The sequence below is a fragment of the Canis lupus genome, chromosome 19 (assembly GCF_003254725.2).
Source record: "Canis lupus dingo isolate Sandy chromosome 19, ASM325472v2, whole genome shotgun sequence".
NCBI classification, from domain to species: Eukaryota; Metazoa; Chordata; class Mammalia; order Carnivora; family Canidae; genus Canis; species Canis lupus.
In genome coordinates this window covers 31,509,350-31,530,945 of record NC_064261.1, presented here as the reverse complement: position 1 = coordinate 31,530,945, position 21,596 = coordinate 31,509,350, and the positions used below count along the sequence as shown (strand labels likewise).

The following is a 21,596-nucleotide window of genomic DNA, read 5'->3' as shown; positions in this document are numbered from 1 at the left end:
AAGAAGTTTGCTTTAAAGCTTGTCTTATTCACATGGGGCCTGGCTGGCTCAGTCCATAAGCATGTGACTCTTGACCTCAGGGTTGTAAGTTAAAGCTCCACGTTGGGTGTAGAGGTTACTTAAAAGTAAAATTAAAAAAATAATAATAAAAATAAAAAAGCTTGCGTTGCGCACATGAAAAAGGTACAACTTTCAAAAAAGTACTGTTCTAACCAAATACAAAAAATATATATGCATATTGCACTAAATGCCTAGTTTTCCCCTAGAGTTAGGAACTAATACTACAGGGCAAAAAGCCTATTTGCCTTCCTTTTAAAACAAATCAATAAAAAGAGGATAGGAAATACAGCTTATTGTTCTTTTATGTGAGGTAACTTAAGTGGCATAGACAATTAGGTATAAAACCAGGATAACGAAGGAATTCTGTTAAGATGACAATCACTGGAACACAAATGATCCTAAAATTGCACCTTACTATTTGTGGAGTAAATAATCGTATGTATTGCTAAATATCATCTTAAATAGGTCATTTCACCAAAAAAAAAAAAAAAAAAAAATTGTTTAAGACCAGGGGAGGGGGGGAAACATTTTTATTACTTTTTTTAAGATTTTTATCTATTTATTTATGAAAGACACAGAGAGAGAGGTAGAGACATAATGAGGAGAGGGAGAGGCAGGCTCCCTCTATGGATCCTGATGCGGGATCATGCCCTGAGCCAAAGGCAGATAGATGCTCAACCACTGAGCCACTCAGGTGCCCCTAACTTATGAATGATTTTTAAAGTCTTTAACCTCAACCTTTTCTTTTTTTTAGGTAGGTTAAGAAAAACAGCCTTCCTCCTTAAGTGTTTACATAACACAGTGCATACAAAATAAATATTAGCTAAATCTGATGGCTACCAAAATGCTTCAGTGTTGTAAGTACTTCATTGCATAATGCCATCAAAGCTGCCCTTTCCTGAAGAAGGGTCATAAGCAATTCTAATCAACAAACTGTTGAAAGCTGTTCACTCTGAGTTTATGACCCCTGAAAAACCAACACCTATAATTCCATAGACTTGCCTTTGTGACCCTCAAGGTGGGGCAAATACACAAAATCACAATTTGTGTTCTCTGCCCAATGCAAGTAAGACTCCCAGGGAACTGACACTCCTGGACACTTACCTTTTTGGAAAGAATAGTTCACACGCTTCCCTTCTTAAACAAGGTATACCAAATACAAGTTCTCTTTTTCTTGATTCACAATCATCAGTGAGAATGTTAATCCTCGTACTGTGTGTTGGGAGGTGATTCTCCACAGATCTTTCCCACTTCTGCAGTTCTTATGAGGAACTGGCTGCTTCAGTTCTGAACTATCTCTGCAAGGGTGTGTGTCTAGCAAACAAGCTAGAAACACAGAGATATCCTCTCCCTCCAGAGGCAAAGGCAGGATTGTTTACTGTCCAGTATAAAAAAAGTAGTGTCTCCCTCCAGGCTGAGGTTGGGCAGGTTTCTTTGCAGCACTTTATGAGAGATCAGGATTACCTACACTCAGGGTTGTACAGCTGCAGACTCATAGGGCAAAAGGAAATACACACACATGGTGCTCATGCTGTTGGCTGTGCTGTACTACAGTCCTCTTTGATCCAAGAGTCTCGAGTCTTCTGCCAGCACTGAGATTGGGATTTCCTAAACTCAGGGCTCTACAGCCTGACTCAAACCCATGCATGGGCAGCATTCTTCTGAGCCACTTCACATGGCCCCCATGGGATCTGTGGGGCAAGAGGCAGTGACACAAACATGCAACTCATGCTGCTGGCTGTGCTATAGCGACAGTCCTCTGTCTCTGACCCCAGAGTGCCATGTCTTCTGCCAATGTCTGGCAGACTGTGATGGGCTGTCAGCTTTCAAGTAGGGTAAAATCTCAGATTCTTCACAGTTCTTGGCAGTTGTTGCTGACAAGAATGGATGCTGGCACAGACTTTTGTACTTTTTGGATCAAAAAGGGCTTAGGGGCTATAAGAAGATCCCCTGGGATCTGATAGCATATGCTCTTGTCCAAGTGGTGGGTGTGGAGGAAAAGGGGTTAATTAAACTTTTAGAGGATGAGCAGGAAGGCCAGGACTGAAACAAGCTGTCCAGTGGTGCTCTGGCTATCAATCACTCTGCCTGGCGATGCTGCACATCACCTCACCTCTCTGATGAGAGGCAATGTGGCTGTGGCACAGTAAAGGAGTCCCCAGAGCCTAAACAAATGAAGTCGGCAATGAGGATCTAGAGCTTTGGGTGACTGAATAGTTCATTAAGTTGAGCCATGAATAGCCAGCAGGCCACTTGGAACTAAAAGTGTGCCTTGCTTACTGGCATAGAGCTGCTCTCCTGCTGTGCATCTCCAATCCTCCCCCTCACCCTCTACCCAGACATCTGCTTTAAGAAGGAGGATGATTATATTATGGGTAGGCTGAGGTCCCCCAGTCCCCAAGAGAGACTAAAGGCCTTATGCACCCAATTATGCTGGGGAGCTTCAGGGAGGGAAGGGACTCCAACTTTTACGGCTCTGGATACAGGCACCTAGGTACCATCATACCTGGTCCTGTGCTGGGAGGAAGTATCAGATCAGCCAATGGGATTTGAACAGGATCCACAGTGAGAAAGAGATAGATGCCACCCAATGGATAGAGCCCTTCAGGCCAATTCAAAGTACTGTTGTTTTGACATTTGAATGTATGAATGTGCATGTTACATTTACTTACACTTCCCCAAACTTAGAGAGTGCCAGAGGAGATTCTCCCCCCATCAGGAAGAGCTACAGGTAGAGAAATACCACCATGACAAGCTCCCCTGCCTTCCCTGTGAAGAACGAAAAATGGAAGCAGTCACTCTGCTCAGTGGGCAAAACTCAAGGCCATTCCCCATAGCTTTGGCTCATGTTCCCACAAATGGATCTTATATTTTTACTGACCCTTGAGGTGTCGCTCAAGGCCTAGTGGTTTGACTTGCCTCTGGGCAACTCATCCAGATGTCCACACATCCAGATGCTCTCTGATGAGACCCCTGGACTCCAGCTGCTGCTGGAGCCTGCACCACCCCGACCACTGCTGCTGCCTTGGTCCATCCTGGTGCACGGACACAGCAAAAAGAACTCCACCTCTGAAGCGGAGTCACCACCAAACTTGTGACTCCAACCAGAAGGTGACACGTTGGTCCCGTGGTGAGAGAAGCCACATCACAGAGACTGCTGCCCCAACCCACTCCTGGCAGATGGACTACTTTCAACCTTGACCTTCTCTCAGGACTCCACACTCCCGGGAACATTTTTTGTCTGGATTTCAGTGTTAACATTCCAAATCACCTGACTGACTCTGGTCATACCACCTCAACCCTTGAAATGAACCCATCCTGTGTGTTTGGTTTCCCATCCTATTTGCAGCCTGATCATGGTTCATCTTTTATGACAAACACTGAGGAACGATGGGCTCAAAGTCGAAGTATTCCATAGACTTCCCACTCCTCTCTACCATCCACAGCCATCTGGTATCATGACGCCCTGAAAAAGCGTCCTGAAAAAAATCAACTCAAAAAGATTTCTCAGGCACCTGGGTGGCTCAGTGGCTGAGTGTCTGCCTTCAGCTCAGGTCGTGATCCTGGGGTCCTGGGATCGAGTCCCACATTGGGCTCTCTGCTCAGTGCGGAGCCTGCTTCTCCCTCTGCCTATGTCTCTGCCTCTCTCTGTGTCTCTCATGGATAAATAAAATCTTAAAAAAAATATAATATATATATATATTTTTTTTTTAACCGTCTTTGCTTAACCTCCTGGAGCACATAACGTAGCACAGCAGTCCGTTCACTGAACGTGGCTGCCCCCAGAAAAGTACCATCTTCTCGCAGCCATTTCCTGGGTAATGACCAGAGCCAACAGGACTGGGGTAGGGACAGCAGGAGTGGGGGCGCATATACAGACCAACGTGAAATCCTGTGATTCCACCCTGGTCATTCCCTTGTATAATGCTTCTTTCTTTCATCTACAGAAACCCCCCTGCCAGCCTAACTGGTATATCCTCCATGAGACAAGTAGACAATGGGGCTTAAGGGATTTGAATTCTGGTTCAGCTACCTGGATTCTCTTGCTCAGCTGACCAGACTCTAAATCACAAGAATAAGGATCACTTGAATACACTATAGGTCACAGTGGGGAACATAATGTCTCTCTGTGGGTTTTATAAAAACTCCCTTCAGGGGGGTGCCTGGCTGGCTCAGCTGATGGAATGTGCGACTCTTGATCTTGGGGTTGCGAGTTTGAACCAACCACATTGGGTGTAAAGATTACTTAAAAATAAAATCTTAAAAAAAAAAGTCCCTTCAGGGAGCTGATTAGAAGAAAAGTAAAATTACAGCTACTGGAATGAGACATAACAATTTTTGTAGAGGTGAAGGGAGAGAAATAACCTCAGCACTTACACACAAAACAACTATACCCCAGGAAATACAGGTGGAGAGGATCACTCATTAGAGATCTTTTGTCTTTCAGAACTACCTGCCCCTACGAAAGTCCTCATGAATCAAAACCACCTGCCGAGTTTCTCTCAAATTATTCTAAGCACCTCCATTTACTGGTACCTGAATCTGCCGACTCCTGAAAGATGGCTCTGACCACGATATGATCACCGTCACCAGAACGGTCTATCAGAAACCTATCTCAGCTCTATGCCTCCCATGCTAAATACCTGTCAACATTTCTAGGTGTCTTCTCCACCTGCCCCCCCCCCCCGAGCCATCCCGTGGGACAAATGCCACTCAGCTGGTAGCATAGACAAACAAGACAGATCAGACTGCCCTCAGGCAGTCCCTCCAAAAACAAGTTCCAAATGCAATGGTGTGTACTCAAGTGAAAAACCTAATGCTTACTAGCTGGCCAAAAGGTTACACTGGAGGCCTCGACGCTTTGTATTCTCTGAGCCACAAGGGTCCTAGTCATAAACTGTAAAGGAATTTCTTTCCAAGGATACATGTGCACCCCCAGGCCTATGATTTTTGGAGAAGTCAGTATTATTAACTCGACTTCCTCCCCAAAACACTGTTATTTCCATCTTAGACCTGCAGGTGCTTTTTAAAACACCATGAGCAAGCTCTCAGGTAACCAACAAGCAGACCAACAGTAGCAATCACTCCAAAACTAATCTTACACAGGAGGAGCTTCCAGGAAGATTACCTGATTCATTAAGTGTACCCTACAATGAGTTTTCTAATTAGAAAAATGGGGGTATTAAATCTGTCCCCAGTTTTAGCTAAAGTCATCAGTAAAACTGCTTTGCAGTACAGGGCATTCAGGTCAGGATCACTTATCAGCCAGGCTTGTTATGGATGACAGAATCATTCTAGACTACAGAACTACATGCCTTACGAATATAGATATAGGGATCCCTGGGTGGCGCAGTGGTTTAGCGCCTGCCTTTGGCCCAGGGCACGATCCTGGAGACCCAGGATCGAATCCCACGTCGGGCTCCCGGTGCATGGAGCCTGCTTCTCCCTCTGCCTATGTCTCTGCCTCTCTCTCTCTCTCTCACTCTCTCTCTGTGTGACTGTCATAAATAAATAAAAAAAAATTAAAAAAAAAAAAAACGAATATAGATATAAACATCCTTAAGATAGAGCAAATAGAATTCAGCAATATATACAAAGAATTATAGGTCATGACCAAGTGAAGTTTCTTCCAAGGAAGAAAAGCTAGTTCAATACTCAAAAAGTAATCAATGTAATCTACCACATTAAAAGGCTAGAGATGAGGTGCATGGGTGCCTCAGTAGGTCAAGCACCTGCCTTTGGCTCAAGTCATGATCCCAAAGTGCTGGGATAGAGCCTTACACTAGACTACCTGCTCAGTGGGAAATCTGCTTCTCCCTCTGCCCCTCACCCTGTTCATGCTCTCTCACTCACCCTGCCTCTCAAATAAATAAAATATTTTTTAAAAAATTTTAAAACAAAAGTTTAAAGAAGAAAAATCACATCAATTAATGCAAAAAAAAAAAAAAAACCCATATGACAAATGTCTACATCCAGTCATGATAAGAACTCTCCAAAAAATAGGAATAGAGGGGACTATCTCAACTTGATAAAGCACATCCACAAAAAACAAACCCATAGCTAACATTATACTTAATGGTGAAAGACTAACTGCCTTCCCCTCAAGATGAGGAACAATGCAAGGATATCTACTCTCATCACTCTTTTAATTTTGTTTTTACTCTCATCACTCTTATTCAACACAATACTGGAAGTTCTAGCCAATGCAATATGACAAAAAAAGCAAATAAAAAACACATAAATCAGAAATAAAACTGTACCTATTTGCAGATTTTTAACATGACTATCTATAGAGAAAATCCAAAGGAATCTACAAGAAAAAAATACTTCTAGAAAAAGTGAGTTCAGCAAAGTCACAGATACAAGATAAACCTACAAAAACCAACTGTATTTCTACACACTAGCAATGAACACATGCATACAATTAAAAATACTATACCATTTGCAATCACTCAAAAGCAAATATTTCAGTATAAATCTAACATGGGACACCTGGGTGGCTCAGCAGTTGAGCGTCTGCCTTCAGCTCAGGGCATGATCCTGGAGTGCCGGGATTGGGTCCCACATCAGGCTCCCTGCATGGCCTGCCTCTGCCTATGTCTCTGCCTCTCTCTGTGTGTGTCTCTCATGAATAAGTAAATAAAATCTTTTTAAAAAAATAAGTACAAATCTAACAAAACATGTACAGGACTTATATGCTAAAAAATACAAAGTACTGATTAAATAAAAAAGGTCAAAATAAATGTTAAAACATAAGGAGTTCATACATTAGAAAACTTGAGAATAAATATATCAATTCTCCCAACGCTGATATACGAATTTAATACAATTCCTATCAAAATCACAAAATGATTTTTTTGTAGACATACACACTATTGCAAAATTTATATGAAAAGATAAAGGAACCAGAATAGCTAGAACAATTTTGAAAAAGAGGAATAAAGTTGGAGGAATCTGTTTACCCACTTTCAAGACTTCTTATATAGCTATGGTAATCAGGTCTATGTGGTATTAATGGAGGAACAGATGCAGATACCAACAAAACAGAGAGAAAACCCAGTAAAAGACCACATAAATATGCACAACAGAGTACTGATAAAGGTGAAAAGCAGTAGAGGAAAGATATTTTTTCAACATGGTGCTGAAGCAATTAGACATCAAAGTTTTGGAAAAAAAAAAAAAAAAAGAACCTCAAGTGAGTGGGGGAGATGGGTTAAGGGGATGCATTTGCTGTGATGAGCACTGGGTGTCATATGTAAGTAATGAATCAAATTCTAAATCTGACTAATAAATACACTGTGTGTTAACTGGAATTTAAATAAAAACTTGAAAAAAAAGAACCTCAATCCAAATCTTACACCATATACAAAAATTATGTTATTTGTATTATTTGCATTTATAAATGCAAAACCATAAAACTTACCAAAAAAAGAGGGGGGAATTTTCAGGATGTAGGACTAGGCAAAGAGTTATTAGATGCCAGAAGTGTGATCCATAAAAGGAAAAATTGGTAAGCTGGATTTCACTCAAAATTTTTAAAAACTTGTGCTCTATGAAAGACTCTATAAAAGGATGAAAAGAGGGATGCCTGGGTGGCTCAGTGGTTAAGCGTCTGCCTTTGGCTTGGGGCATGATCCTGGAGTCCCGGGATTGAGTCCCACATCGGGCTCCCTGCATGGGCCCTGTTTCTCCCTCTGCCTATGTTTCTGCCTCTCAATTTCAATCTCTCTCTCTCTCTCTCTCTCTGTCTTTCATGAACAAATAAATAAAATCTTAAAAAAAAAAAAGGATGAAAAGACAAGCTAAAAACAGTGAGAAAATATTTGCCAACCATAGATACAACAAAGAACTAGTACCCAGAATACATAAAGAACTCTCAAAACTCAACATTGAAAAAATACAACTAAAACATGTACAACAACACAAAGAGACATTTTACAGAAGAGATATACAGATGGCAAAAAGCACATGAAAATAGGCTCAACATCATTAGCCATTAGGAAATGCAAGTTAAAATCACAATGAGATACAGCTACAAATCAAAATCCCTAAAATGAAAGAAAGTAATAACATCAAAGGCTGGCAAGGATGTGGAAAAATTGGATCTCTCATTCATTGCTAGTAAAAAGATTTTTTTCACAAAAAATATGTATATGAATGACAAGTGGCAGCTTTATTGGTAATGGCCAAAAAGTGGAAACAATATAAATGTCCTTCAGCAGACAGACTAAATGCACCAATCAAGACAGGGTGACTGAATGGATTAAAAAAAAAAAAAAAAAAACTATACCCATCTATATATGACCTACAAGAGACTCACATCAGTTTCAAAGACACACAGAATGAAAGTGAAGGAATAGAAGAAGATAGTCCATGTAAATGGAAATGAAAAGCTGGAGTAGCAATACACATATCAGACAAAAGAGAATTTAAAACAAAAAATGTAACAAAAGACAAAGAGGAATATTACATAATGATGAAGGGGTCAATCCAACATAGGATATAACATTCATAAATATTTATGGGCCCAACATAGGAGCCCCTAAACATATAAAGCAAATATTAACAAAGGGAGAAATTGATAATAATACCATAATAGTAGGAGACTTCAATACCCTACTTACATTAATGAATATATCATCCAAAGAGAAAAATCAATCAGAAAACATTGGCCTTAAACAACACATTAGGCCAGATGGACTATACAGATATACCATTTCATCCAAAGGCAGAGAATACGTTCTTTTCAAGTGCATATGAAACATTCTCTAGGATAGATCACATGTTGACCTATAAAATAAGTCACAATAAATTCAAGAAGATGAAAACCCAGGGATGCCTGGGGTGGCTCAGTAGGTTAGGTGTCTGCCTTCGGCTCAGGTCATGATCTCAGAGTTCCGGGATAGAGTCCCACATTGGCCTCCCTGCTCAGCAGTGGGGGGGGGCGGGGGGGGGGGCTGCTTCTCCCTCTCCCTCTGCTCCTCCCCACCACTCAAACTCTAGCTTTCACTCTGTTCTCTCTCTCTCAAATAAATAAAATCTTTAAAAAAAAAAAAAAAAGAAAATCCTATCAAGAATCTTTTCTGACCACAACGGTATGAAACTAAAAATCAATTATAAGAAAATTGGAAAAAACACAAACACATGGAGACTAAATAACCAATAAGTCAAACAAGGAAATCAAAAGATACCTGAAACAAATGAAAATGGTAACATAATTTTCCAAAATCTATGGGATGCAGCAAAGGCAGTTCTAAAAGGGAACTTCATAGCAATGCAGGCCTATATCAATAAAGAAGAAAAATCCCAAACAAACAGTCTAAACTGAAGAGAACTAGAAAAAGAAGAAACAAAGTCCAAATTCAGTAGAAGAATAAAAATCAGAGCAGAATTTAAAAATAGCAACAAAAAAAGAAAAAGATGAACAAAACTAAAAGCGGGTTATTTGAAAAGATAAACAAAATCAAGCTTTTAGTGAGACTAATTCATCCAAAAAAAACAAAACAAAGAAAGGATCCAAATAAATTCAGAAATGAAAGAGAACTTACAACTGATAACACAGAAATACAAAGGATTGGGACACCCGGGAGGCTCAGCAATTGAGCATCTGCCATCGGCTCAGGGCATCATCCCAGGGGTTCCAGGATCAAGTCCCACATCAGGCTTCCTGTGAGGAGCCTGCTTCTCCCTCTGCTTGTGTCTCTGCCTCTCTCTCTCTGCATCTCTCCTGAATAAATAAATAAAATCTTTTAAAAAAATAAAAAAGAAATACAAAGGATCAAAGAGAGTACTTTGAACAATTATATGCCAACAAATTGGAAAACCTAGAAGAAATGGATAAATTCTAAGAAACATACAACCTTCCAAGGCTGACTCACAAAGAAATAGAAAATATGAATAAACTGATTATATGTAATGAAATTGAACGAGTAACTTTAAAACTCTCAAAAAACCAAAAATTCTCAAACAGATCACTTCACAGATGAATTCTACCAACATTTAAGGAAGAGTTAGTACCCACCCTTTGCAAATTATTCCAAAAAATTGAAAAGGATGACATATTTCTAAAATCACTTAATGAAATTCAGCATTGCTATGATAACAAAACCAGATAGATACTACAAAAAAGGAAAATTACAGGTCAATATCCTTGATGAACATGCATCATGCAAAAATCCCAAGCAAAATATTAACAAACCCAATTCAACAATACCTTAAAAGACCATACACACAATCAAGTGGGATTTATTTTAGGCATGCAAGGATAGTTTAACATTATTTTTCCCCATTTTCTCTTCCTCTGTCTCTTTAACTCACTTTGAAGAGTTTATACAAATCAATCAATGTGATACAGCAAATCCACAAATTGAAAGATAAAAATCATGATCATCTTGATAGATGTAGGAAAAGCATTTAACAAAATTCAACATCTCTTTATAACAAAAACTCTCAATGAAGTGGGGAGACACAATAAAGGCCATATATAATAAACCCACAGTTAATATAATAATAAAAAGCTTTTCCCCCCATTAAACAATTTATCACAACGCTACATCCACTATAATCAAAGTGATGCTGTTTATAGACATCATATAAACATTTTTATTGAGAACTGCTATGAAAAACAAGTATTTACTTGACTTTTTTTCCATTTGCTTCCACATAATAATGGCCAAGTTTATGTAACCAGTAATAAAGCTGCAAAAGCTCTTTTTTTTTTTAAAGATTTTATTTATTTATTCATAAGAGACACAGAGAGAGAGAGGCAGAGACACAGGCAGAGGGAGAAGCAGGCTCCACGCAGGGAGCCCAACATGGGACTCAATCCCGAGACTCCAGGATCACGTCCTGGTCAGAAGGCGGGTGCTAAACTGCTGAGCCACCCAGGGATCCACGTTTGTTTGTTTGTTTTTGTTTGTTTGTTTTTAGTGCATTATCTCAAAATAATGTTTTTAAAAATGGCATTATCTCCAAAAGTATTATCGGCCAAAATACCTGTCATCAGATTTTAATATTTCTAATTTTCTTGTTGAAAGGCAATAAAAAAGCTCACTGGAGGGGCTCCTGGGTTGCTCAGTGGCTAAGCTCCTGCCGTCAGCTCAGGGCATGGTCCTGGGGTCCTGAGATTGAGTTCTGCCATCAGGTTCTCCCCAGGGTGCCTGCTTTTCCCTCTGCCTGTGTCTCTGCCTCTTTCTGTGTGTCTCTTGTGAATAAATAAATAAAATCTTAAAAAAAAAAAAAAGCTTAATAGAAAATTCACCTGACAACCTAGTTTCAACGCATTAATCAAGGGTCTGTCATGTGCAAGTAGGAGCTAGGGAAACAGGCAAAATGAAAATGTAGATGTAGAAGAGTTTATACTTCTAATGAGGTTGAATAAGAACTACAGTACTGAACTCAAGATATCTTCCTAAGATGCTTCATTACTCCTATCCATAATCCTAAGTATTTCTAAACAAGATACAGGAGTCTCAGCAGCGTTTATGTTTACTTAAGTTTAAGTAAGTCTTCTCTCCTCTACTCCCAGCTAGAATAGGACACTTCTCCACAACCCCCTGCTCCTAAGCCCTGGTCTCCAAGTCTCAGCTCAGCTCAAACCACGTTAACTGGACAGAAACAGGACTCAGGAAAGGAGTGGCTTATACACAAATAAGTCACACACACGCTTCACTCACACCCAGCTTGCTACAAGCCCTCCCAATATAAACACCCAAAAGGAACAAAAGAACGGCAGAGGGTAAGGGCTGGTTAAGATGTGCAGATGCCTGGCCCCCAGAAAAGGAGTTATGCCATCAGAAAAGTTAAAGAGACAGAGGAAGAGAAAATGGGGGAAAATAATAAAAAGAGGGAAAGGAGAGAAAAGCCAAGCTGCATTCTCATCCCATCTCAGCTCTTACCTCACTCTGCCTTCACAAAACAAACGCCCCCAACTCTGCCCACCTCCTACCCCAGAAGTATTTCCAAGTGCTTCCTTTCCTTTAAAACATACTAATTTCCTCCCACCTTTGCTTGAGTCTTGCCTCAGGAATCACATTTCAAGAAGTGAAAATAAATACCAAATGGATGTAATTCATCATTTGTGAGTACTCCAGCCCTTGCCTTCTAGTAAAGCTTTACTGTAACTGTAGTCCTTTTTTTTTTTTTAATGATTAGGTTGCTTTTAGAAATTAGAGGTTTAGCTTATATCAAGAAACTTAATATTAAACTACTATTCACACCCACTGGGCATGAACAGCTTTCACTTGTTAACATACTTTGCCCATCTAGCTTTACATTGAGACCCAGTAGCTGTGAGTAGTTGAAATAGGCATCCCAAGGATGTGAGGACAGGTTGCAACAATGACAAGAGCATCTCTATGAATGGGGACAGTAATTAGGCTGCATAGGGGCTCATCAGGTTCCCCATCTTCCCTTAATATTTCAGGTGTTCTGTTTCCAGCTGGGAGTGACACAAAGAGATTACATGGTCTCTGCACCAGAATTCATCTACTAAAATAGGCTAAAGGCTATTTACCATAGCCTATAGTTGCACATTCAGTTTTTTTTTTAGATTTTATTCATTTATTCATGAGAGACAGAGAGAGAGAGAGAGAGAGAGAGAGAGAGAGAGAGGCAGAAACACAGGCAGAGGACGAAGCAGGCTCCATGCAGGGAGCCTGACATGGGACTTGATCCCGGGTCTCCAGGATCCCGCCCTGGGCTGAAGGCAGCGCTAAACCGCTGAGCCAACTAGGCTGCCCTCAGTTCTAATAAACTTAGTTTCCAAGTTCATGGCTAATCAGAATGACTACATTTCAGAGAAAGCAAAGAACTCTATTCATCACCTGCTATTTGCTCAGTGCCTAACGAGTTCCAGGGACTTTGAGACAGAGTACTGACCAATACAAGGTGATCCCTATTTTCCCTGCTCATATAGGGGAGAAAGATCAGACAGAAGAATAAATGAATAAAAATGATTATAAATAAAATTATTGCAAAGTGTGCTAATTGCTAGCAAGGATATAAACACAGCTGAGGAACCTGCATTTTCTGAGGATGTGAAGAGCAATTTCCTTTCCAATGCTATGGAAATGTAGGAATAAAAATTCATAATTTAGGGGATCCCTGGGTGGCTCAGCGGTTTAGCGCCTGCCTTTGGCCTAGGGTGCAATCCTGGAGTCCCGGGATCGAGTCCCACGTCGGGCTACCAGCATGGAGCCTGCTTCTCCCTCCTCCTGTGTCTCTGCCTCTCTCTCTCTCTCTCTCTATCATGAATAAATAAATAAATCTTTTTTAAAAATTCGTAATTTATTGACCCCTCAATATGCTCTAAAATTTACCTTAGAAAATAAATCTCAAGACGGTGGCTTATTATCATCTCTTTATTTTAAAAGCCAAATGTCATTCCAATTGCCTAGAATAGAAACAGTAAATGGAGGCCTTAAGGGAGCATTTCTGTAAGTGGAAATTACCCAAAATGAGTCCCTGAGGAATGAGGGAAGGAAGCAGGACGTGGGCTGAAGAATATGCTCAGCTATTTCAAAACCTGGCCTAAAAAAAATAATAATAAAATTAAATTAAAAAATAAAAAAAATAAAACCTGGCCTAAGATGAGCCCCATGCAAGCAAGGAAAATCACTTAGCACCCTGCTCCCTGGGACCCACAATCCTTACTAGCTACATACTTAAGTTACATTAAGGAACTTTTGTGGACTCACCCCAGCACAGAAACACCATGTGGAAAATTGGTTATGGGTTTGTTGGTGGTGGTGTTGTTTTTAGGAAAGTGGAGTATATTCCAAACAAGTAAGCAACAAATCAACTCCACTTAAACCGGCGATTGCCAAGTTAAAACACTAGCCTTGCTTTCTGCGGTGTCCAGACAAAACTACATCACATCAACCAATATTTGAGGAATATAAAGTACATTGTTGGAGTTACCTAATCTTCTCAAGTGTGCTAAACACAATAACCTAATGTTAAAACCTATGGACTTTAAGGTACATTTGACTATACATCTGACCCACACAGACAATAATCTGAATTTCCATCAAGAAATCTGTAAGCACTAAATGATGGAACAAAAAAAGAATCCAGACTTCATCTGTACCTCAGAGGGGGAAAAGAACAGCTTTGAATTGTCACTTTGCGGGGGGGGGGGGGGGGGGGGGGGAAGGGGGGGGCGGCTACATTCCTTAAGATTTAAATGTAATCTCCCCAAATTTAACTCCAAACTTTTTGTTGATACTTGTTTGGCTTTGCTTTCTCTACCAAAATTATTCACAGACTGAAGCCTCCAGATCTGCTGTCTGCTACTGCATCTCCGCTTCTTCCCATTTTATAAAGGCTGGACTACCACTAGTTAGGAAGCTGTATCTGAAAGCTTCCGCCAGGCCTTTCTTTCTAAACACCTGTCACTGTAAATGAGGGGAGGGGAAGAGGATTTATAGTCTAGTCCTCTTGATGCAAATTGGAGGAATGACCTCCAGAGAATTTTCCATCCATTTCCTCCCTTCACCCAGCTCTGGAACCACCAGAAAATTCTCATCAACCTCAAATTCTGGCATCCACCTGTGCTGCTCTTTCTGTCCCCATAGAGAACATCAGCCTCCGTGACAGCTTTGCAAAGATGAGCTTCCCCTCAGTCTCATCATTCTGTGCCTACCAGCCTCTGGCTTCCCATCTCAAAATAAAAGTCAAAATCCCCAAAGTTCCTATAAAGCGCAAGCTCTGCATCGTCTAGCCGGCCTGCGCCCCTTTAACTCCGCGGTCTCATCTCTTTTACCCTTTGACTCCACTCCTCGCTCACACTTCTACCCTTATTTTCTGCCTGGAACCCTCCTTCCCCTCCTCGAGGGTTTTTTTTTTTTTTTTTTTTTCCCAAGTGTTGTCTTCCCTTAACCCTCCACCTCCCGTGGAAAACTGTAAACTTCCAACTCCCTAACCCCCTAACAATGTTTCTACTTATTTCACTCTCGTCCCCAACGTAAGTGGCAGGAATGTAGGTTTCCTTAACTGCTGTGACCTCACGGTCTAAACGAGGGCAAGTCCGGCAGCAAAGAGCTCAGTAAACATTTACGAACGAAGGAGACCCACTCGCTCAACAGAGACTTGCTGGGAACCGGCTCCAGGTCACGTTTGCTAAGACAAGACAGGGGCACGGGCTCTACGGCACCCGGTAGAGCAATTCACGGTCAAACGCGCGGGCCGGTCGCAGCGCGCCCCAAGCTCGGGCGGAGCAGGCCTCGGCTCCCGCATCCCCCGACCGCGCAGGCCGCAGGCGCCGCCCCGGGGCATCTCCGGACCCTCCCCGGGTCCGCGGGGCGACCCGTCCGGAGGCGCGACTTCCGGGAGACACGAGACCCGTAGAAGTCTCTGCCCTTCGGCCGCCGCCCGCTCCACCCCGCCCCCGGCCCTCTCCGGCCCCCGGCCCCCGACCAGCCCCCGGCCCCCGACCAGCCCCCGGCCCCCGACCCGGCTCCGGCCCCCTCCGGCCCTCCGGCCCCTCCGGCCCCCGCCCACCCGGCGCCCGGCCTCCCCGCCCCCCACCTGCTCCCGGCGTCCCGTTCGGCTCCGCACTGCGAGCGCGCGAGCGAGCAAACCCACGTGGGTTGGGGCGAGTCGGGCGGCGCGGCGGCGCTGGGCACGCCCCCCGGCCGGAGCTGGCTGCTGATTGGCTGCTCGGCGCCGGCCCGGGAGCCGCCCGGGAGCCGCCTGCGGCTGCGCCTCTAAAGGCGCTGCCAGCCGAGCGCTGCGCCGCCGCTTCCTGCTCTTCGCCGCCCCGCCCGCCGTCCCGAGGGCTCGCGACCCGCCAGCATGTCTCAGGTAGAGGGCTTGCCTCGCCCGGGCGCCGCGGGGGACGAGGCACCTCCGGGCACGGCTCCGCGGGCTCTCCGCCCCCCGGCCCCGCCGCGCCTGCTGGCCCCCGCCCAGCTCCGACTCCCTGCACGGGGCCCGGGGAGCGGAACTTAGGGACGCGGACGCCGCTGCGCACCCGCAGCTGCTGCCAAGTTGCCGGGGGGCGGACTCGGCGGGGAAGCCGGGTCAGGGGTCGGAGGGGAGGGTCCTAGGTGGAAAGACGGTAGGTCGCAGGGCTCCGTGGACTGAAGGAGCGAGGGGACGAAGTTCTCCATCCGGGAGGTCAGGGCAGCAGGAGGGACGCCATGCGGAGCGGAGAAGTAAGGAAGTCCCGGCTGACCGCTTGGAGGTCAGGGCACGTAGGGGCTCAGCGTGCAGCGGGCAGGAAGGGGAGGGCTTGGGGACAGATAACCCAGAGGCCTTTTCCCTTCTTCCAGTACAGCCGCTTTTCGGAGATGGAGTTGTGAGGCCTGACCTCCGATTCGTCCCACCTCCCTCCAGTCCCAACAGTGGGATAGAGGTCAGCGCTGAGCGCCCAGTCCCGGGGGGCTGCTGACACCGCCGCCCTCAGGCCCGTGCCCTTCTCACCCGATTCGAACCCGCGGTGCTAGCCCTATCCACACAGCAGGGCTTTCTAGGGACCCCGGCCTGACCCAGGAGTGGTCAGGCAGTGACCACGCTGGTTTTTTCAGGGAAGTACATGCTTACTGCAGGCACTCCTGGCCTGCTTCCTTCACCACTGCGTTCCTAGCACCTGGCACATGGTGCGGTGAGAGCGTCCAGTACCTATTGTCCATCAAACGAGTGAACCGATGTGCTGCCCCTCCTCGTTCTGCTGGGTCTTTCTGCCTGCCCTGTTGGGAAGATAAGACCCTGCTTTTCCTCACGGGCATGGCAGGAGCGCTGCCTTTCCAACGCGTCTCTCCCCGTTACTGAGCTCTATTTAGCCCTCTCCTCTCCCTCATGTTTAGGCTGAGTTTGACAAAGCTGCCGAGGATGTTAAGCACCTCAAGACCAAGCCAGCAGATGATGAGATGTTGTACATCTACAGCCACTACAAACAAGCAACTGTAGGTGACATAAACACAGGTATGCTGAGATGAGCTTGGGAAGGCCCCTACTCATCAAAGCAGGCTCAGCAGCCTTGATGAGTGCTAGTACTCTTAATCTGTGGGGACTGCACACTCAAAACCACCCAGAGTCCGACTCTTCAGGTGGGACATGGTAATGGCCCATGGGGTCCTCCCCCAAAGATCATGTTCCTGACTGGGGCTCATAGACCCTGCACTGTTCTTGGTGGCTCAGGTACCAGAATTCAAATCCTAGTTTTGGAAGGGCTTTACCAGTTACCACCAGCATTTTCTATCAGCTTGGGAGGAAGCAGAGACCCCAGCCTGGAAGAGATGTGGTCCAAGCTGTCAACTCTGTAGCAGCTCTGTTACTAGACAGAGCTTTGTAGCAGCTCTGTTGTAGCAGCAAGTAGCAGCTCTGTTGAACCATACTACTTCCACCCCAGATAGGCAGGATCAAAATCAGAGCACTTGGCAGCTGGGCCAAGTTCAGATATCAGGAGCAGAGAAGCAGCTGGCTTCCTGTGGCAGATCAGAAGCGTTTTTGCTGACCATGGTTCCTCCTGACTGTTTCTTCCATATTGAAAACTCTTGGTGCAGATTTTGATGCGTAGTTTAGACTACCGTATTCTGAATACAGTCTTTCCTGCTTTGGACAATTTTTATTCTGCCTCCTAAATGCCTGAAGCTCAGGTGTGTACTGAGGCAACAGCATGATGCAATCTATGCAGGGACTCAGAGGCAGTGGCCGTGGCAGCCTAGAAGGAGGTCACTCCACTCCTCTGTTCAGGAGGAGGGTGAGTATGGCCAATTCCACTATACTTGGGGTGGGCAGTGGATGGAGCATGTGGGTGCCTGCCAGCCATCTGGAAGCAGGAAATGGTGCCCAGAGCTAAGGATTATGAGCAGTGCCAAATCAAAGTTACCAGAAAGGGCTTAGCTGAGAGAGGCTTTGGGGCAAGGGTGAGTTCTATGTTGGGTTTATAAACTCTATATTCTCCTAAGGAGGAGGAGGCCATTAGGTCTCCTATGAAGTGAGGGTGACCAGAGGGGCTGAGATGCTTTTCTGCCAAACAAGATTTTCCCAGACACTGGCCTCTGCCCTGCTTTTACATGATGAGTATGTGGACTGGCTTCGGGAAATCTGTCGCTTCCTGACTGGGAAGGCATCAGCTCATTCTAGGGCTGCACTGTCCAATATAGTCACTACTACGTGTGGCTATCTAAATTTAAATTGAAAATAGTTAAGTAAAATCCAGAGCTCAGTCCTCAGTTGTACAAGCCACATATCAAGTGCCACAAGTGGCCAGTGACCCTGAATTAGTGCAAATGTGCATATTTCCATCATCACAAAAAGGGCGGTTGGAGTGTGCTCACTCTTCCTACATGATGACTCTGTAGGTGCCTTTTCAAGCATCCCTGGGAATGCTTCTCTGAAAGCACCTGGGGAGCCTTGATGTTTCTCAGACACCGTGGTCCAGGCCTCAGGCACTGAGATTGCTCCTCTTGCCTTTTTTTCTCAGCATGGCAGTAAAATAGGTCAGCAGGGAAGTAGTGAGTATGTTCCCAGGTGCCGCTGATGACAGGTCTGGAAGCATAAAATCATGATATAACCTAAAGAATACTTTGCCTTTGGGGCGGGGTGAGGGGACGCCCACAAATTAACAAGAATTAGACTAACAATTTGGTAGAAAAATGGGGCCAGGATATGAACAGACTGTTCACAGAAAGAGTCACCAGAAAACTGATAGCAGTAACAACTGAAGGAGAGAAATTGGGTGGCTGAGAGCATGGGTGGGAGGGAAGCTTTATGGTATTCCCTTTTTAGCATTTGAAGTTTAAGCCTTATGAAGGTTGTAGTATTTGTTTAAAAGGAGAAATTTTGGAGTTATTTAACTTTTTTTTTTTTTTAAGATTTTTATTTATTTATTCATGGTAGACATAGAGAGAGAGAGAGAGGCAGAGGGAGAAGCAGGCTCCATGCTGGGAGCCTGATGTGGGACTCAATCCCGGGACTCCAGGATCATGCTCTGGGCCAAAGGCAGGTGCTAAACCGCTGAGCCACCCAGGGATCCCCGGTGTTATTTAACTTTTAAGACAAAGACTGCCTAGTAATGAGAACAGTTTTCTCCCTGTTTTCTCTAGAGCTTAAATTTGGATTTCTGTACATCTGGGTTTCTGAAGGCAGAACCCGCTATGTTAGACCCACTTAACAGAGCCAGGGAACAATAATGTTCTCCATTAGACCTTGAAGCAGATCTAATGTCTTTTCCTTCTCTTGTTTCAGAACGGCCTGGGCTGTTGGATCTCAGAGGCAAGGCCAAGTGGGATGCCTGGAATCAGCTGAAAGGTAATTGTTCCTAATCCATTTCCCTAGTCTGTGAAGCCCAGGGATAAAATATTCTCCCTTATGGAGTGTAAGGGATGAGGAGAGAAAACAGAGTGGATGAAGGCACATGCTAGAAACCAGCCTGACCCGGCCAGAGTAGGAAAAAAAACTGGGCCACCTACTTTTTCTCCTAATATCATGTCTACCTTCTCCAAGAACACCATCTCTGAGCAGTGGTATCATCTGGAGAGGAGGGGCTGGGGACCAGGTTACTTAAAAACAGACTGGGGTGGAGTGGGGGTGAAATAGTTGGCCTGGGCTTTATATGTATTCACAAGAAGGAGTGGTTTCCTGCCCATACCTTCCTCTTCTTCACAAGGCCAGGCAGTGACCCCATCCCCACCCCCACCCCCCCAGCTCAAGCAGCCCTCCCCAGCTCCTTTGCAACCAGAAAGGCACATAAAGGAAAGGAATGAGCTAATGTGTGGCAAGCTGCTGGCACATCGTAGGCCCCATGAATGGAGCTATTATATGCTAAGCAACAGCAGCCAAGAAGTATCCCAGCTCCGACTTCATCACGTGCCACCTGCGGCAGCAAGACCCAAAAGTTGGCACTGAAGTGCCTGCCAGCTTTTGTGTTCTCACTAGCTAGTTTCTGAATAAGTCCTCTGTCTTCCTGCAAATGAAAAACCCTGGGATTCAAAAAAGGCCAGAATACAATAAATACACTCCTAGGATTTGCAAGTAACTAGAACAGGAATGCCCATCTGACTGCCCATTGTCACTGGCCATTCGTACATCAGCGTCCAGGCACTCTGCAGTGCTTCAGAAAGCTCTCCGATCCCCAGTGTCTCTCCTCCACTGCAGAATCCAGGAAACTGGGTATTACTGCCTCTGAGGGACATGGTCTGTGCCCTTTGGACTGCAGTGTAAAAGTGAAGATCTGCCTCCTTTTCCTGCACAAGCCAGCTGCTTTTGCTCAGAGTTCTCAAAACTTTTCTCACAACTTCTCTCCAGGGAGAATAGGGTTCCTGGCTTTTCTTTTTCACCACCAGCTTAAATCTCTGATAGAAAATCAGCCCCGAAGAGAGAGAGGTCAGAGCCAACCACAAGAGTCCACAGGACCAGTAAAATCACTGCCGCTCCCCACTTTTAAGCTTTCCTACCTGTCTGGATTGTCCAGCCTTTCTTCCAGGGCTCAGGTTGACACTCACTCAGATTAGGAGACTCATGTGGCCAGTAGACCAATGACAGTCCTCAGGACAGCTGGACACAGTAACGGGCTCAGTGCTTTATGGAGCATCCACTGTGGGCTGAACTCCTTAAGTATTTCAAGTTGAATTCTGGCCAAGTCTGTGAGGTGCAGGGAATAGAAACCCTACTTGACAGGTGAGAAACTGGGCTTTAAGTCTGCTGTTTTTCTACCATGTTGCTCCTCTATAAATAATCCTGTTGATCTCTTACAGGGACTTCCAAGGAAGATGCCATGAAAGCTTACGTCAACAAAGTAGAAGATCTAAAGAAAAAATACGGAATATAACAACTGGATTTGGCTGCCAGCAGTGCATTTTGTCTAAACTGATCTAATGCCTTGTTTTTCTAATACTGTAGATGACATGAAATCATGCAAATAGCCCGTTAACCTAGGTCCTGAAGACCATGCAGGACATGGCTCCAACAGAGTAGGGGCTGCCATGGTTACTGACCTGCACTGAGTAGTTTTTATCCAGAAATCAATTAAAGTTGCATTTGTTACTTTAAGTCTTTGGTAGTCTGGGTCCTTGAAATAGTTTACTCTGTTCTGATCGCTCTTCCTCACTTCCTTCTTCTAAAGATGGTGTCTGGAAGTGTTTGAGCTCGCCCTCTACTCTGCTGGGGTGCAAGGCAGGTGGCCTGCCTCTTCCAAGCCTGAAGCATACCTTTGGTGGGGAGGAAAAGGATTACAGAACTAGCCTTCCTTCCTCCTTCCTTCCCCTTCCTCCCCCTTCCAGCCACACTGACCAGGTGGGCTGGCTGAGACTTTAGGCCAAAGGACTGCCAGCCCTCTGCTGGGGACATTGCTGACCTCAAGCTCTGAGGAAAGCAAAGTTGGCAAGTATTTGAGGTTTGTCTGAAGCCCCTCTAGTCCACAGTTCCAGAGCAAAGGAGCAAGGCTAGAAGCCCCAGGCAGGAATAAACTGTGCATCTGCCAAAGAGCATTCCCACAGTCCCAGGCCCATGGGCAGCCAGACCCTAGGCAGCTCAGCAGACAAAACCGAGTGGGGAGACAGGTGCTCAGCAGGGAGAGGGGAGACCAGGAC

General features: G+C 44.6%; 2 protein-coding genes across 15 annotated transcripts in view; one reads left to right on the top strand and one right to left on the bottom strand.

Annotated features, from left to right (window-relative positions):
- Nucleotides 1-15,713, bottom strand: part of C19H2orf76 (chromosome 19 C2orf76 homolog) — a 54,905-nt gene extending 39,192 nt beyond the window's left edge. For 7 of the 11 annotated variants that reach the window (XR_007404022.1, XR_007404023.1, XR_007404024.1 and 4 more), the window contains exon 1: nucleotides 15,589-15,713. The gene's annotated coding sequence lies outside the window, so the exon portion shown is untranslated. Of the gene's footprint in view, nucleotides 1-2,732; nucleotides 2,830-4,596; nucleotides 4,626-15,055; nucleotides 15,331-15,588 lie in introns of those variants that run through there. The other 4 variants (XM_049097428.1, XM_049097431.1, XM_049097430.1 and 1 more) reach the window with 4 other exon arrangements.
- Nucleotides 15,714-15,724: 11 nt separating this feature from the next.
- Nucleotides 15,725-21,057, top strand: DBI (diazepam binding inhibitor, acyl-CoA binding protein). Of its 4 annotated transcripts, none has more exons than XM_025429475.3 (4): nucleotides 15,725-15,864; nucleotides 16,869-16,986; nucleotides 19,255-19,317; nucleotides 20,763-21,057. In XM_025429475.3, exons 1-4 carry the CDS (start codon nucleotides 15,856-15,858, stop codon nucleotides 20,834-20,836), a joined length of 264 nt encoding a protein of 87 aa, XP_025285260.1. In that variant the 5' UTR covers nucleotides 15,725-15,855; the 3' UTR covers nucleotides 20,837-21,057. The 4 variants fall into 4 exon arrangements, with proteins under 4 accessions (XP_025285260.1, XP_025285249.1, XP_035557930.1 ...); XM_025429464.3 differs by having other exon boundaries at nucleotides 15,853-16,217; XM_035702037.2 differs by lacking the exon at nucleotides 15,725-15,864 and adding an exon at nucleotides 15,891-16,246.
- Nucleotides 21,058-21,596: the final 539 nt, after the last annotated feature.

Excerpts from the sequence above, each read along its gene's own strand:
- DBI (XM_025429464.3), top strand. Across the intron at positions 16,987-19,254 it reads TGTAGGTGACATAAACACAG|AACGGCCTGGGCTGTTGGAT; the intron begins GTATGCTGAGAT and ends CTCTTGTTTCAG. Across the intron at positions 19,318-20,762 it reads TGCCTGGAATCAGCTGAAAG|GGACTTCCAAGGAAGATGCC; the intron begins GTAATTGTTCCT and ends GATCTCTTACAG.